Source organism: Perissodus microlepis, chromosome 10 (assembly GCF_051167445.1).
Source record: "Perissodus microlepis isolate ML-2025 ecotype Zambia chromosome 10, ASM5116744v1, whole genome shotgun sequence".
In the NCBI taxonomy this organism is placed as follows: domain Eukaryota; kingdom Metazoa; phylum Chordata; class Actinopteri; order Cichliformes; family Cichlidae; genus Perissodus; species Perissodus microlepis.
In genome coordinates, this window is record NC_140470.1 from 33,852,590 (window position 1) to 33,870,191 (window position 17,602).

Genomic DNA, 17,602 nt, shown 5'->3' on the forward strand with positions numbered 1-17,602 from the left:
GTTTGATGATTTAACCCTTTAAGACCTACCATAGAACCAAGTCCGCCAGAGCGTACTTTATATTTTTACATGGTGTAGTAGCATTTCAAGTTGCTATACATCAATACAACTGTTATAGCCCAAATTTTAATAATATGTCTGCATTAAGTCCATAGTAACTACATAAATTGCAAAAATGTGCAATAAACTACAAGAAAATTTAAAATCGTTTTTTTTTAACATATATTTCTACTTAGAGAAATTTAAGAGGCTTATCCCTCAAAACTTTAAATACAAAAACATTGCAAAAATAGTTTACAACAACAGGACATTTATTTTGAGTGTCTTCATAGTTTTATTTTTGAGATACACCAATTTTTATATACTGCAGAAAAAACGAAAAACAATCCTATAATGCAAATTTGTAAAGAAAACAGCATGTGCATCAAAATAAACTATTTCCAGCAGTGCAATTCGAGTTCTAAGCATCCCAGAAACTATTCAGAAAAGCATAAAGTCAAACACCAGTAAAGGCTTATAAGGCCTACAAGTAAAAAACAACATTTTCCGCAAAAATGACATCACTTCCGGTTTCGGGCAGGTAATGGTGGACATGCGATTGTTCGCGCTGACATCTATTCCGATGTAGGAAGTGTTACGAACAGCTGATCGGATCGGCAAAGCGTGTTTATGTTTTTGTTCCTGCAAGCGCTTTGATGCAGTTTTTGCAAAGCTATATGTGGAAGGAAACCGTGACCGAGGACAAGCTGATGGCATGAGATGTAAGTACAACTCCTCCGGTTTCATATGCAAAAAAATTTATTGTGCTAGCTTACGTGGTTCCGGTTCTACAGGGATTTAAAAATAGTTACGCAAAACGGGGCATGCCCGCGCCGACCAGCTTTAAAGGGTTAAAGTACAATCCTTAATGTTTTCTGTGTGTGTGTGTGTGTGTGTGTGTGTGGTGGGCGCCAGAGGGAGTGTTCGCCCAGGGCGCCAAATAGGCTAGGATCGCCACTGGGTGGAAAGGACGGATGTAGAGAAGTGATTTCCGGTTTCTCAGGACAGGTGACTGCAATAAAAAGAATGCGGGCTGTTAGAAATGCAGGAAAAGAGCATGGCCCATCAGTGCTGCTGAGTTTAATGGTGATAGTGGGGATGCAGCGATACCAATTTTTTCAAACTGATACAATAGCGATACTTGGATCTGAGTACTTAACGATACCGAGTACAAAAACCGATACTTCCACCACACACACACACACAAAAATGCATTGAATTGGAAAACCGGTTTTATTTTATTCTCTGCTGATAAAAAATAAAATATTAATAAAAATGACCACAAAAATAAAACTTCAAGTAAAAAACAAGCACTTCTGTTAAATTATTGCAGAGTGTCCACATTGTAATTCAACAAAATATCAGTGAACTATTTGTCTCCAGCTTTCAGAACAATAAATAAACACTTCTGAATAAAGTAAATAAAAATTAGGTTTCAGAATAAAATAAACAATGGACACAGAATGTCCATATTGTTTGTTTGTTAATTTATTTCAAACATGTAAACAATATACAGGTACATTTAGTAAAGAAAATAAGAGAGAGAGAAAAATACTATACAAAAGTCAATACATTTCAATATCGCTGCCGTTCTGATTCGTTTACATGTTGAAAGGAAGTGGGAAGAAGTACACACATATTTAATCCCATAAGTTAATATTTAGTTGCTTCCTCATTGATATAATCTGTAATAAAAATAGTGAACAACTATATACTATAATATCACATCATGAAAGTTTTAAAATAGAGACATTCACTTAATTTCAATATTTTCCCTTTCTTTATAGTTCGAGAAGATCATATTTTTATAACTCTTTTTGAACTGTTCTATGTTTGGACGTTGCTTTAATTCCATATTCAGACTGTTCCACAGTTTCACTCCATGCACAGAAACACAAAAGCTTTTCCTTTTAGTACGAACCTTCCCTGTTGTGAAATTACAAAAAGCCCTTAAATTATAGCTTCCTTCTTTCAACAAGAAAAAACATACTCTGAATATTTCCTGGCAGTTCTTTATTTTTTTGCTTTGATTAGAATTTGTGCTGTTTGGAATTTTACTAGATTGGCGATTTTCAATATTTCAGACTGCAAAAATAGTGAGTTTGTATGTTCCTGTAACCTGCACTGTGGATGATTCGAACTGCTTTTTTTGAAGAGTACAAAGTGAGTGTAATGTGGTTTTATAGTTGTTGCCCCAGACCTCTGCACAATAGCTTAAGTATGGTGAAACCAGTGAACAGTAGAGAATATGAAGGGATGTTTGTCTAATACCTGCTTTGCCTTGTTTAGTGTTGCAATGCTTCGTGATACGTTGGAATGAATATATCTTACGTGAGCTCTCAGTTAAGTTTTTCATCTATTATTACCCCCAGAAATTTATTTTCACTGACTCTTTCAATATCAACACCATTTATTTGAATCTTTGCATTTGTATTTAAACTACTATTTCCAAATAACATAAGTTTAGATTTATTCAAATTTAATGATAATTTGTTTTTATCAAGCCAGAACTTCACTTTACTTATTTCATATCCTCCAATAAATTCTGCAGATCATCACCAGAGCAGAAGATGTTTGTATCGTCAGCAAAGAGAACCATTTTTAATGCTTTGGACACTTTACAGATGTCGTTAATGTATAAGTTGAAGAATTTTGGACCCAAAACTGGCCCTGGGGGTACACCACAAGCAATGTGCATACATAAGGAGCAACCACCATTTAATTTCACAAACTGCTTCCTGTCACCTAAATAACTCCGGGCCCAATCTAGAGCTACCCCTCTGACACCATAACGTTCCAGTTTTCTTATTAATATATCAGGATCTATAGAGTCAAATGCCTCTGTCAAGTCTCTGAATAACCCAGCCACATATTGCTTTTTGTCTGTGGTATTTGTGATGTATTCTATTGAATCTAATAGTGCCGATGATGTTGATCTGCTTGATCTGAATCCGTACTGACTCTCGCATGCCCCGGGTGGTTTTCACACAGCTGAATAAACGTCAAACAGAAAACTGATTAAACAGAAGTGTGAGATGGTCGAGTTTACTCCAGTGTCCTGTTATATTTTAGACAGCAAGGAGCAGACGGCCGAGTTTATTAAACTCCACCGAGACAGCGGTGACGCAGATCTGAAGGCTGGACCGTCCTATTTCACAGCCTCGCACTTCCGGCCTTCTCGGTCTTTGGAGGACCCGGCCCACGTAGACCGCGAAGGCCGGGTCCTCCGAAGGACGTTTTGGGACACAGATAATCAGAATCAGAATACTTTATTGATCCCTGGGGGAAATTATTTTTTGTTACAGTGCTCCATTATAAACAAACATTAACAAGACAGACGCTCCAGTCCAGCAGGTGGCTGTAGTGCACTTGACGCTCTTTGCTACCCCCATAAAAAGATAGAGGAAGAAGAAGGCGGCTCTCACGCATGCGCAGTGTGTCCTCAGAGTCGGGAGCAGAAAGAAGATGGCGGCGCCCGTAGATCTGGAGCTGAAAAAGGTAGGAGCGCCTCACCTGTGTGTGTGACTAGCGCGGCTGTTTCACACGTGGTCGAGTGTTTTTTCCACAGTCTCCGGTTTAAACTGCCTACGACCTCCGCCTGTGTCTGTGCCCGCGGGACACCGAGACCGTCACGCTCGTGACTTTAACACAGCTGCGCTCAGTGTCGTCACCGTGATGTAGTTAGAGCCCGTAATGTCATAGTGACGCAGCGGAATCGTGTGCGAGTGGGTTTCTGGTGAGACGCCGTGACGTAGAGCTAAAGGGGGCGGGTACTTCACAGTGGGCAGGCTCTGTTACCATAGGGACTAACCCAGGTGCGCTCCGCAGGCCTTCTCCGAGCTGCAGGTGAAGATGATCGACACGCAGCAGAAAGTCAAGATGGCCGATCTGCAGATCGATCAGCTGACGCGCGTTCAGAAGCACGCCAAACTGACGCACGCCGAGATCGCCACGCTGCCCGACAACACGCGACTCTATGAGGGTGTGGGACGCATGTGAGTCACCTGCCTTTAACCTTAACACACCTGAACGTCACGCAGGTGTCAGCCAATCACATTGGTTCAATCATGATGTGTTTCAGGTTCATCCTGCAGTCCAAGGAGGAGATCAACAACCTGCTGACAGACAAACAGAAGACGGCTGACGAGAAGATCAAAGAGTTGGAGGTGCACACTCCTCTTCTCAGTGGCTAACTGCTGATTGACATCACGCGTGTGGGCGTGTTCTGCGTGGGGTTAGGGAAACTTGGTCTTGTTAGGAGAGACGGCATCCATCCCACTTTGGTTGGAGCAGCTCTCAAAGTAGGACTATCCAGAGTTGGGACCTGTTTCACCTTAAACTTACTGAACACTTTCTCCTGAACACTGTTGTCAAAAGGGAGTTTTCCCTTCTCACTGTTGCCAGGTGCTCATAGAGGGGCCCTTGGCAACAATCTCAACTATCATGTGACCCCCCCCCCCCCTCACACACACACACACAGAGGGTCACATGATAGTTGGGGTTAGTCTTTACTTTAAAAAATGAAACACGTTGATGTAACTGTTGTTGTGATTTATACAAAAAAAGGAATGAATTGTCCTGCAGTCTGATTTCAGGAGGTTGGAACAGTGTTGGTGTGCGAGACACACACACACACACACACACACACACACACACAGCTAAGCACTGACAGTATGTTTGTGCTTGTGATTTCCAGCAGAGGAAGGTGTACCTTGAACGCAGCGTGAAGGAAGCTGAGGACAACATAAGAGAGATGCTGCTGTCCAGGAGAGCCCACTGACCATCATCATCACACACACTATAATTACACTGTAATACACACACACACACACACACACACACACACACACACACACACACACACACACACACACACTGTTTCCCGTGTGAGTTTTTCACAATAAAAGCTTGAAGACGCTCTGCCTGCTGGTGGGTTTTTTCAGTCTGTGATTTAAATCTTTACTTTGAATTTGATGATGATGAAGACAACCCTGTTCTCAGTGGGTGATCTGATGATTAAAACCAGCAGATGATCATGTGACTGTATGGAACTACGTTTGCCCAAAGGAGGCGGGGTCATAATGTGATTGGTCACTTTGAATCCTTTAAAACAGGAGGATTCAAAGAGCTGACCTGAGGTCTGTGCCCTGAGGTCGATCAGGACATGAAGGGATTATGTTAACCAATTATAACTTACCACAGATATTTAAAGCTGCATGTCTAACACATGCTTAACACACCTGTGTAACTGCACCATGAGTGGATGCAGCGCTGAGGACAGGCCCTGTATTTCTCTGGTTTTATGACGTTCTCAGTGTTGAGGTGATAAATCAGCACATAACTGAGCAGCAGCAGAAATAACAGCTGCAGGTAAACAGCAGCGACCTGATTCATTTGGTCAGAGATTCATCCGAACAGTGAAGATCCTCTGAACCCTGAACGTCGAAGGTCAAAGGTCAGATAAGCTGCCGGTGTAAGATGAAAGAAACGCACATTTACCTGGACAGGTGAGTGACATCAGAGCCCCGACTGTATGAAACTTTCTGAGAGCCAGCCCATTTGTTCATGTACGTGTCACCTGTGTATCCTCGGACTGTGACGCCCACCCAGCCCACATCCTGGGCTTTCCACTGATGTCATGTGACCAGTTTACCACCTTTCAATCAAAACCGCCGACACACCAACAAGAGGAGAGGTTAGCAAAATACTCTCCTTCTACTCTCCTTCTAGTAACGCCTGGTCTAGGAGAACATGACGAAGAGGAGGAAGACACAGGACTACCTGACGAGGAGACTGACTCGGGCGGGGCGGTGCTCGGTGGGCCAGCACGAACTGTGTGTATCATTTAGTTCCAGGATAACGTATCCAGCGTAGTATCACATTAGATTACTGTGTTGAGAGTATCCGGTACTTCAGTACTCGTGTGAGCCTGAAGTCCGAGAACACTGGAGTCCGATTAAGCACATGGATGATAAACTGACGGTTTGGCAGCTGCTCCTCAGACCCCGCTGTCAACAACAAACACCACCTGCCCACACATAAAGGTTTTCTTTGCCACGTCAGTACATGTGGTTGCCTCCACTGACCAGAATTATCAGCAGGACAACGATGGTAGGTTAGCAGGCAAAACCTCCTTGCCTACAAGTCTCTGCCCTCACTGCTGCTAATGGTCTGGGGCTGGATTGTCTGTGGAGTGACCAGAGACTGGTGCTGCAGTCGGCTTGTGATTGGTTGGATCGGTTCCCACAGGAACTCACATAAGCTTTGATCTATATTTCACAGCCATCGATCTCAGAGTCTGCTAACAACTGGAGCCACAGTGAAGGACCAAGTGTCACAGCCAATGAGGCGCCAGGAGAGGAGCATCAGTGATGGTGGAAGAACTACGTCTGTTCAGCTAAATACACAGGTTAATATCGTCCTGGTAACAAACAGCAGAAAACAAGAATAATGAAGACTTTTGTTTTTTCATCTAATTAAAGGTTTTTAATGACACCCTAACACGGGTGGGGAACTCCAGGCCTCGAGGGCCGGAGTCCTGCAGGTTTTACATGTGTCCTTGATCCAACACAGCTGATTTAAATGGATAAATTACCTCCTCAACATGTCTTGAAGTTCTCCAGAGGCCTGGTAATGTGATTCAGGTGTGTTGACCCAGGGCGAGATCTAAAACCTGCAGGACACCGACCCTCGAGGTCTGGAGTTCCCCACCTCTGCTCTAAAGCCGTAAAGTGGTTCAGTTTGATTTTCTAAATTCAGCTGTAATTTCAAACCAAAGTTGTCCTTTTGTTGTTGTCCACTATAGTCCTGTGTGTTTAAAAAAATACATTATAAGTAGTTTTTAGGCTCAAAAAGAAATCGCACACAAAAAAAAGTGGAAGGTACTCTTCTTCTTTGGTTTCCAGGAGCTAATACCGCTGTTAGAGGCGGGGCTTGATGTCAGACAGGAAGTCACCTGCTGTCAGGATAATTAAGTCTAATCAGGTTATTGTGTCACAAACAGCTGATCCATCAGAGCGCTAACACTGAGGTCAGCGAGTGCTCTGTACCTGGCTTCATGACCTCAGTCTGTGGCCACGCCCCTCTGTAGGACATGTATAGGAATTTCTTTTATTTATGTATTAATCACATTATTTTCTTGTATAATGCCTTGGTGCCACTGGATTTTAGCATGTCTCACACTCATGCAGTTAGACAAATGGTGAGGGTGTAGTAAGGAAGCAGACAACTCCACAGGAAGAGTCTTTTGTCTCTTTGAGGACTCTGGGAGGTAGCAAGGGAGTGTGAACCTTAAGGTGTGAAACAGCTGTGTACTGCCTTTTGTTCCTGGAGAAGGTGTTTAACTGAGAGCCATGCTAGGCTCAGAGAGACTCTGCTGACCGTCTGTCCCGCGGTCATGCAGGCTCCACCAAGCTTGGTTTTTCTGTTCTTTGTGTTTTGATTAAGGAATGTTAGCTACCGCTCACCGCTCGTCTGCAGGCTTTATTTAAACAGAAAACTTCCACAACAGACAACAGCCTGTCTGCTTACTTTATTAATAAAGACTCACAGCTGCACAGCTGGAACTGCTTCAGCACAGAGGAGGCGGGGCCTAATCCAGCTTAGCTCAGTGACGCATAGAAGCTCCAAGTTAGAGTTTCATCAGAGCAGCTTAAATCAGACAGAAAATGAATGGAGTCTGGTTGGAACAGATTACCTTTCAGAGGTTTTTTATTCCTCTTCATTAAGAGTCAATCACCAATCAATAACCAATCCGTACTCGCTTCTTCATGATCGGTAACTAAACTGATCAGCAGACAGGTGAACCACTGCTCTGTGGTGTGATGTCACGGCTGTGAGCAACGACATCACTGTGACATCATCACCTGTTGTTGTTGTTGGGGTTCTGGATGAAGTTGATGGAGTAGCCGCCGCTGGCGGCGTCCTGGTTCACCTGGAAGTTGTTGGTGGAGAGTCCGAACGGCCGCAGGATCATGTTACCTAGGTCCTTCAGCTTACCTGTGGGTCAGAGGTCAAAGAGATCACAGCTCCATTGTATGTCTAATGTATGGCTTTTATTGTGAAAGGACTCCAGGCCCTGAGCTATCAGGCTGCAGGATTTTATTGTTTAAGTTGCATCTCTGTAATGTGAACAATCAGAGCCAACAGCTGATCAGAGTTCATGTCTGATCTGTGTGTGCCTTTACAATCATGTGGATCGATCATGTGATTTCATTTCCGTCTTGTCACCGATTGGCTCCTCTCACCTGTCACAGGTGATGTTATGGCTGAAAAACACTGTCTCCACCTGAACAGGTACCACGCTGTCGCACCGACAGGTACGTACCAGACATTCATGGATGATTGATTAATGGTGTGTTCAGGTGCAATACGTACTAAGCATCTCCTCCTTCAGCTTCTCGTTCCTCTCCTGGATCTGTAGAGGCAGCCTCTGATAGAGACACACAGGTGGACACAGGGTGGGAGACACAGGTGGAGACACACAGGTGGACACAGGGTGGGAGACACAGGTGGAGACACACAGGTGGAGGGTGGGAGAGAGAGAGAGAGAGAGTCAGCTGTGTAAGTCTGTTTTTCGTCCCCTTCACGCCTCCTTAGCGCTGACCCCTGACATCAGAGGGGGCGGAACCTGAATAAGCACAGAAGGCCCTGGTAAAACCTACTGGTCGCTCTGCACGCCGCTGTGACACCATCAGATTGGCACAGGAAGCTGCTGCAGTCGCCACGTTAGACGGAGGAGAAGAAGTCAGAACTAGAAGCAAAGTTTGAAGATCTGAGACAGTGTCGAGTGTTTGTTTCAACGATTTTTCCACAGACTGCTGCAGCAGCTCTGACCGTGTAGGAAACGAGGAGGCGTTTGTCTTTTACTGGCTGAGGTGTTTTTGCAGGAGGTGGCGCAGAGCCACTGCAGGGGGGTCGTGGTATGAATGAAAACAAAACAAACAAACAAACAAACTGTGTTTGGACACAGCGAGTATAATGAACATTTTTTGATGGGGCTCCCACACAAACACAAAGCAGAGGATGAAGCATCACCAGATATGCTTCCAAACCAGCTTCCTTCCAGGCCAAAGACTAGAACATGTGATGAAGCATATCTCGCTTTAATACAGATTTTACTTGCCGTCAAATCTTGTTTATTTTGGTTTTTTTTGTTTTGTTTTCACTTGTTGTTTTCTGTCTGTCAGTGACAGTAAACTGCAATGAAGTTTGAAAACAAAATATGTGTGTGTGATAGGAGGATGTGTTTGTGCGGGGGGCCTAGCAAAAAAAGTTTGGGAACCACTGTTTTACTGAGTGAGGAAGCTCTGAGAGTTGTGACTGTCTTTAACAGGGACGGATCAGAGGTCATGCACGGATCAGAGGTCATGCACGGATCAGAGGTCATGCACGGATCAGAGGTCATGCACGGTGATGTAAACATGCCAGACTCAAGTAAAAGTGACCAGGTGCGCCTGCAGCCCCAGCGGATACACTCATCAAACAAACTGTTTGAGACGTGTAGCAGCTGCTTCAGTAACCCTTACCCACACTGTTAATAGTCAATCTTATTGATCCAAAAAACAGTTTTATTTGTGATCGTCTGCCTGGGCCTCACTACGTACGACTCTGGATACTGTAGCTCCTGTGAAAACTAAGGCCTCTAATCAGAAGTACCTGACTCCGTGGTATAATTCTCAAACACGTAGCCTAAAGCAGACGACTCGTAAGCTGGAGAGGAAATGGCGTGTCACAAATTTAGAGGATCATCATTTAGCCTGGAGAAATATTTTGCTGCTTTATAAGAAAGCCCTCCACAAAGCCAGAACATCTTACTATTCATCACTGATTGAAGAAAATAAGAACAACCCCAGGTTTCTCTTCAGCTCTGTAGCCAGGCTGACAAACAGTCAGAGCTCTGTTGAGCCAACCATCCCTTTAACGTTAACTAGTAATGACTTCATAAATTCATTACAATAAATTGAAAATTTGCGATAACGATATAACTGACGATATAATTGACACTAGACAAAATACTTTACAACTCCACAACTTTATTAGTGCAAAAAAAAAAAAATCACTGCAATTTCACTTAAACAAGCAGCTGCTTCTTATGTGCATTAAAGTTATATAAAAATTTAACAGTGCAAATTCCTCGCTGACAGTTTAACCAAAAGGCATTGCCAGTAGAAATGTGCTGACATATCCTGAGCATAACCATGTATAATATCCACTGAAGTTAAAAAGAGGTGCTTTGCTACATTAAACTGCAGTGTGCCAAATAAAAAAATCAAATACGTATTTTTCGGCCCATAAGCTGCTCGGGATTATAAGACACATTAAGTTAAACAAAGCAGTCAGAAAAATCAAACTTTCTTCAACTCACACTTCGTGCTTCCTCCACTTCTGTACCACTGATTCATTAATGCTGAATTCTATCACAGCTGCTCTATTCCCGTGTTGTTGCAGTATATGAATGACTAACCTTGGATTGTGGATGGATTATCTCAGTTGTTCTCCTGACTGAAGTTTGGTCCGTTTACAGCATCCTGCCATGCAACTGTATTTGTCTCTAACTATCAGGAACCTTCACGTTTACTTTTATCGAGTGGAAAAAAGTTCGTCCTCCAGCGTCACTGTGTTTGTTATGCTAACATAGCTGTGTCGCTAGCAATCACGTAGCACATCATTATATACCAGCTAGCCCAACTTCAGTAACCCTACAAACGTCACTGCTGTTTAGTTTTCTGTCTTCATTTATGTTGGAAGTGACAGCAGAGCTGTACGTTTGAATTTTTCAGAAATCTCTCAGTCAGAACATAACTTCCTGCTAACTTCCAACTCCGTTAAATGTAATAAATTCTGTTTTCATGGATGCCTGGATGTTAAACTTCATAGATAACCTGGTAAAGCAGCAATGCTGATCATTTTATTAAAGATGAAAGAATTGAGATAGTTCTTAACTCTCAGTGATGCTGCAGTGTTCGTTTGACTCTGGGACCTGAATGCGACGGAGTTTAGGACCCAGATTACTCTGCGAGGCTCCTGCCTGCGGTAGCCATAATGCTCCGACAATCCATCAAGCGCTGCGGTTCGAGGTCAGTAAACACAACCATAATTCTTACATAAGGCGCACTGGATTATAAGAGGCACTGTCGAGTTTTGAGAAAATTGAAGGCTTTTACGAGCACCTTATAGTCCCACCAATACGGTAATAACGACGGCCCGCTTGCATGTTCTACAAAAAAAAAAAGTGCTTTGGTGTGTATCTGACGGACAAACACCAAACCAGTCCCACGTCACTGAAGTTGCACCATTTTACAAGCCAATTCAGGTTCATCCGTTTCACTCAACAATCCGCTTTCCCCCTTCTCATCCTCCGTTGCCACCATGCTTTTTGCATTTTCTTATCGTTGCGTAACATTGGGCCTGTCTCAATATGGTACTTGTGCGTACTTGCGTCCTCGTGTACTCGTGATACGTCATCAGTCGAAGACCAAATACTGTTCCAATTCAAGTACGCATCAAGCCAAGAACGCCAAAAAATCCCAGATGTGTTCCCGCTCCCCCGGTGACTTGTGTGGACTTGGCACAGCTAAATATCCCAGAATGCATTTCGTCCAAACTCAAACATGACAATGGCGGAGGAGCGCGGCTGAAAACTTTTAAATATTTCTGGGTCACAAAATAAACGTTTAAGTTATTTTCAGGCGAGAATGTAGCTGTGTAAGCTTCAAATATCTGCTCGGTTTATCAACATATCGCATATTTCCAAACGTGCTCCGACGTTTTCGGAGACGTCCGTCACCCGCCAGCTCCATAGCAGACAGCGAGGTCGAGGATCACTAGAGCCGGCAACAACAGCGGACTCCTGGCACATCGTTTTCAACCCCCCTGCGGTCTTTTCACTACTCAGGTTAAACAAACCCCAGTAGCTGTCTATTGTAATGTTTGAGTGTCTACTAAAATAAAAATAGAAGCGTTCTAACATCTCACCTGCTTGTTTTTTATTAAGGCATACATGTACACTATTTTTATTAATAGAGATTTTGCTACTGAGGTTAAACATGACATATAAGTCACTTAGATCACTCCTAAATGTTAATGTTTAGGTTATTTCGGTGTTTTATTTGTTTCTGAGTAAATCGGTGATTAAAGTTAAGCTTCATAACATATTAATATCAGTTAAATTAAGAGGCGATGGCAGTAAAAACTCCGGACCTGTGACATCATCAAGTACGCTGGTGTTCCACTTATACAAATCGCGAGTCCGTGCTCGCGTTCTCAGCGAGTACGGACTCGTAGGGCTGTGCGATATGACCACAATCTCATCTCCCGATATAAGACATCTATCGCCATGGTAACGATATAAATCACAAAAATGTAACGTTTTCTGTAAATTCTATGAATCTCGGGCAGCTCGACTTGTGTTTTAACTGATGCATGAAACGATACATTTTTAGACATCAGTTGTAACGGCTGCCGTTTTCTTTGTAAGTGTTTATCACATGGCGTGCTGCGGGGAAAAGCCTGTTCTAACGTTTGAGTCTAAGGTTTATTTTTTAGCACCTGGCGGCTCTTTTTTAATTCTCATCCGTAAATAATCTGCTCTTTCACGTGATTCAGTTTATTTTGAAAAGTCTCAACAGGATCTTAAGCTTTATTGTGAAAGGTTCATGTGGAACATAAACAAGCGGACACGCGATGGTGTTGTGATTGTTGCTAACGACAACGCATAAAAACAGGTGCTTGTCTGTCCGTAGTGTGGTTGTATTACATATAAGAGAAAGAGAAAACTTAATATAGCCACTACAGTGACCATCAGGACAATGAAAAATATTGCTGTAAACAGTTTATTTTGAGAGACACCACGAAACAAACGATAGCGTGATAGGAAACGATAGACGTTTTTATATCGTCATCCGATATATATCGTTATATCGAACAGCCCTACGGACTCGCGTACTTGAGAATTGAGAAAGGGCCATTGTACCAGTATTACCGTGAACTGTATAACATGGCCCAGCCCTAGCAGCGAGGCGATTTATGTAAGGTGTGGTTACAGGGGGCGGGAGCCTGCAGTACAGGGGAGGCGATGTGACACCATTACATACGTACACATTTCTTTCTAAACACTACTGAATCCACAGAGGAACATCCTCACAAAAACAAGCTGAGTTAGACAATGACTGATGGTGTCAAACAGATGGTGCAGGTGATTCCAGCTGTTCTCCCTCACAGCAGGTGTTTGATTGCACTTCCTGACAGCGCTCACATCGTCTGTGTGTTCTCCAAGCATCAAACCGGGGACCCTTCACATGTAAGAGTTAAGCTGTTAATCACCACAGGAAGTCTATAAGATCAGCACCAACACGAGCGCTCTTCTTCTACAGAGAAGTAACCTCAGCAGGGCTCTGAGAACACTCTGACCTGGCGCCGTCATGAACACACTACAGCGGTTACCATGGTGACCTGCCTACACGACAGACAAACTGTATCAGCCCACAGACGTCCTTAGTTTGAGAACTTTCAGTGAATTTACATTCATCATGATTTCACCTACAGAGTACTCCATCAGCTGGGTCATCTCTTTAACGGGTTCACTTCCTGTTTCTAAAACTCCGCTAACTGGCATCACGATTTAAAGACTGATAAATTATACAAATGAAACAGAGATTTCATGTGAACTCCAGCTTCTTTGGCTTTTAGCCCACATTTTAGGTTTTAACATTGAACAGAGCTTGCCTGGTTCTGCTTTGTCCCACAGTCAGTGAACTCACCATGGCCGCCTGCCTGGCAGCAACATTATTTGGGTCTCGTTCCAGAACCTTCTGGTAGTCCTCCAGAGCCTCGTCCAGCTTCTCTGTCTGCTCGTAAAGCTCCGCCCTCCTCAGCAGCGCCCGCAGGTAGTCAGGATCCAGCGCTATTGCTATGGGAACCACAAAGCCAATCAGTCAGTACAATGAATAATCATTACACAGCCGCTGCTACCGAGGAGGGGTGTGATATCATCACTCACCTCTGCTGCAGTCTGAGATCGCCTGCTCCTTCAGATCCTGACAGAGACACACACTGTAAGCACGCCGCTAACCTGTTAGCACGCAGCTAATGGCATTACTGATAACTGATCATTGCTAACATGCAGTGTTTTGCACGTTTCAAACTTTTGCTCTCATTGGTCGATCAGGAGGAAACGCCCACCCGCTGCAGCACGAACCTGGTGACTCGAGCAAACTGCAGTCGCAACATTAAATGTCCAGCGGCCTATTTTGGGGCTGTGTGATGCCCACGCACAGGGCATCGCACAGGAAGTGACACAAGAAGTAGAAAACGTTAGGGGGTACCCAAGTTTCAGAGGGAAACGAGCGATGTTTACAGCGTGTGGACGCTTCCTCCTGATTGGATGAGGTGTATCTGTGTGCAGAGCCACAAAAGGACTAACCAACACAAAGCTGTGTTAGAGGTGAAGCAGGTACTCATAGAACCAGACTTCTGTCACACCGACGGCTCTACATCCTTCATGTTAGCAACGATACCGGCATAGAGCTAGCATGTTTATAGCACGTTACCAGGTGCAGCCTTGCGGCGGCTCTGTTGGAGAACAGCACAGCTCGCTCTCTGCTGAAACAGACGGGGCACACAGACAGCGCATCCGTGTAGTTTCGCCCCGCCTCCGCCCAGTCTGTGGGAACAACAAGCAAATGTTACACACAGAGCCCAGAGCAGGTCACCACGGTAACAGATCAACATGTAGGACATCACCATTTCTGAAGACGGCTCAGTTTCCTGATGAGCAACAGTAATAAATAATATTGATTGTTCCAGCAGGTCAGACTGAAAGTGATCATGTGAACACAGAGCACACACCTGAACACGTGTTCATCCAATCACATTCACTCACCCTGATCTGATTTCACGTCTCCTTCATCAGGCCGTGGGAGAGGAATCTTTCACGTTTCCATGGATACAGGTTAAAGTCTCACAGTGCAGGCGGCAGTGCTGAGCATGCTCAGACACAAAATCATTCACTGCAATCAAAATTTATTTTCCCGCCACAGATCACCAGATTCTGCTGGTCGGAGTCAGAGGTCGTTCAGGGTCAGAGGTCACACAGACTCTCACCTGTGGTTTAGGCGGCTCTCAGGGTTCATGTTTGTGTGAGATGAGTCACATGATCCATACTGCCCTTTTTAAATTGGTCAGAAGCAGCTAGCCCCGCCCCTTTCATTTGACCGTGTACGGGAAACCCTGATAGTGTGACCTCTGACCCCTTGCAGTATGCAGGAGCTCCACAGTGCTGATCTCACAGACTCACCTCCCCTCTTAAAGTGGGCGTTTCCCGCCTCCTTCAGACTGATGCTCTGCTGCCGTCGACTCTGAAAAAGAAGAACTCTGATTTACCACCGTGTGCCGACACCTAAATGCCTCTCAATGCAGGTACTGGTCAGCAGGTATTACCTCCTTCTCCTCCTCGGTCAGCTCCTTTTCCACCTCCCTCAGGTAATCATCATCAAACTCTACGGCTGGGCTCACCTCCTCCTTCAGCTCCGAGTCAGAGTCATGCAGGGAGTCTCCATCTTGTTGCTCCTTCACCTCCTCCTCTTCCTTCACCCAGTCTACCCCCTCCTCCCCCTGCTCCACATCCTCTGTCTCCAGTGGAGCTTTCACCTCCTTCTCGTCCTCCTCTTCCTTCAGTCTGTCTCCCCGCTCCTCTCCCTGGTGTCCTTCTGCTGCCTCCCTCTCTGTGTCTCCTCGTTCAGTCTGTGTGTGTTTAAAATGAACGTCCTGCTGGTTCTCCTCTCCTCCTTCTCCTGCAGTGGGGTCAGGAGGCTCCAGCGTGTCCGGACAGTCATAGAAGTCCTCCTCGTGCTCCTCCTCCTCCTCGGCCCTGCTGTGTCTCTGTATGCCTCCTCCTCCGCTCATTCTGAAACTCTGAGCTAAAATAAAAATTTAACAAACTGATTAGAGGCCTGACCTTTGACGTCACACAGAGCCAGTGTTAGCCAGCTAGCTGTCACTGAGCTAACAGCTTTGAGCCTCACTCTTCTTCTGTGGCGATCAGCTGATCAGCCATCGAAGGATCGGCGCGATTCGCGCCTGCGTCACTTCCTGTTGATCAGCCGGTATTGATCACTGGTCAGGTTTCTGTTTGTTTACTAAGGAGCTACATGCTAACAGCTAAGCTAACGGTCAGCTGGGACTCTACACGCACGTGTCAGTCGTAACTACGTCACGGCTCTGCCTGACGTCATCGAGGTGACAGTCCGTTGCATATCGATAACCACAGAAACGTTAAAATCAGCTGCTTTTCGGTCTCACCTGTAAACACCGGTGAATCTGCGCGACCACGCTCACTGACGTCACTTCCTATACGAGGAACGCTTCCGTTTCCTTTTTAAAGTGTCCTGTAGGTACCGCCCCCTGCCGGAGGAGTAGTTTGTTTTTTTATTTTGATATGAGCTTTATTTGACTATCCAGAGTTGGGACCAGGAAGCAGAGTTGCAGTCTTACACGCCTCTCTGCAGCTTCTCTCCTCCTGCTACCTCCCCCCCATAAACCCATCTCCATAGAGACAGTGTCAGCTCCCAAAAAGACAAAAAACAAACTAAAAACCAGCAAGAAACAACTTAAACATAAAAATTTACAAAGAAAGAACAATACAGTATCTACATCTGAACCAAAGAGTAAAACAGTGAAATGTGGATTATTAAATATTAGGTCTCTCTCCTCCAAGTCTCTGTTAGTACATGACTTAATAATTGATCAACAAATCGATTTACTCTGCCTTACAGAAACCTGGTTGCAGCAGGATGATTATGTTAGTTTAACCAGGTTAGGATTTATCACAATATTTCTGATGGCCTTGTTTCTAAACCTGCTGTCACCAAAGTGAACTCTGAAGCTGTGTCCCAATTCAGGGTCTGCACGCTTGAAGTACGCACACTACGCGTACTACGTACGGTGCGTACTATAAGTACGAGAAGTGCGGAATAATCATTTAAGATTAGTTAGTAAATAACAATTAGTTAATGTTGTTCATGAGACTAAAGTCATCTCACTGTGGTAATGTAAATATAATATGGCCAATATTATAGTATTGTCAGATTATTATGATATATATATATATATCACTGACTTTAATTATTAAACATTCGCACATAAATAAGTGACGTCATATTCAGTACTTTTGACAGTTCACTCTTCCGCCGCTCCATCTTATTAGGGAAATTCCATATACATAAATGTAAATTTCAAAACTCAACCCCATCATTTAATTTGTTTTTGATTGAAGTTGAATATTACTCAAACTCTCTTAAATTAACTTCCAGTAACAAAGGTTTATCATTGATTGAAATTCATTCAGAAATGTTTAACGAATGAGCTGTCACAACTTTCAAGTACAAAGTTGTTATGAAGTCTGTCACATTCCCCCCTTTTTTTTCTTTTTTCTTTTTTTTTCCTTTATTTATTCATCCTTCTTATTTCATTGTACTGTATATTGTTACTCTTATTTGCCTTGTATGCCTACTGTGCAAACTGAACTGGAATGACTGACTGTTCGCTTTATAATTTCAATAAAGTT

At 44.0% G+C, this 17,602-nt stretch overlaps 2 protein-coding genes across 2 annotated transcripts; one reads left to right on the forward strand and one right to left on the reverse strand.

Moving 5' to 3' along the window:
• The first annotated feature begins 3,427 nt into the window (after positions 1-3,427).
• Positions 3,428-4,959, forward strand: pfdn1 (prefoldin subunit 1). Its single transcript, XM_084941067.1, has 4 exons — positions 3,428-3,537; positions 3,868-4,034; positions 4,121-4,205; positions 4,736-4,959. Exons 1-4 carry the CDS (start codon positions 3,505-3,507, stop codon positions 4,817-4,819), a joined length of 369 nt encoding a protein of 122 aa, XP_084797193.1. The 5' UTR covers positions 3,428-3,504; the 3' UTR covers positions 4,820-4,959.
• A 2,772-nt stretch (positions 4,960-7,731) lies between these two features.
• Positions 7,732-16,436, reverse strand: ttc1 (tetratricopeptide repeat domain 1). The gene is made up of 8 exons (XM_084941066.1): positions 16,339-16,436; positions 15,478-15,956; positions 15,335-15,395; positions 14,589-14,701; positions 14,039-14,075; positions 13,800-13,948; positions 8,416-8,470; positions 7,732-8,037 (listed from the first exon to the last, which is right to left on the reverse strand). The coding sequence occupies exons 2-8, from the start codon at positions 15,940-15,942 to the stop codon at positions 7,901-7,903; spliced, it is 1,017 nt and encodes a 338-aa protein (XP_084797192.1). The 5' UTR covers positions 15,943-15,956; positions 16,339-16,436; the 3' UTR covers positions 7,732-7,900.
• Between the last annotated feature and the right edge of the window lie 1,166 nt (positions 16,437-17,602).

Excerpts from the sequence above, each read along its gene's own strand:
- pfdn1 (XM_084941067.1), top strand. The coding sequence starts at position 3,505 with ATGGCGGCGCCCGTAGATCTGGAGCTGAAAAAG. Across the intron at positions 4,035-4,120 it reads TATGAGGGTGTGGGACGCAT|GTTCATCCTGCAGTCCAAGG; the intron begins GTGAGTCACCTG and ends GATGTGTTTCAG. Across the intron at positions 4,206-4,735 it reads AGAAGATCAAAGAGTTGGAG|CAGAGGAAGGTGTACCTTGA; the intron begins GTGCACACTCCT and ends TGTGATTTCCAG.
- ttc1 (XM_084941066.1), bottom strand. The coding sequence starts at position 15,942 with ATGAGCGGAGGAGGAGGCATACAGAGACACAGCAGGGCCGAGGAGGAG. Across the intron at positions 13,949-14,038 it reads GATCTCAGACTGCAGCAGAG|CAATAGCGCTGGATCCTGAC; the intron begins GTGAGTGATGAT and ends TGGTTCCCATAG. Across the intron at positions 8,471-13,799 it reads CTGCCAGGCAGGCGGCCATG|AGGCTGCCTCTACAGATCCA; the intron begins GTGAGTTCACTG and ends TGTCTCTATCAG.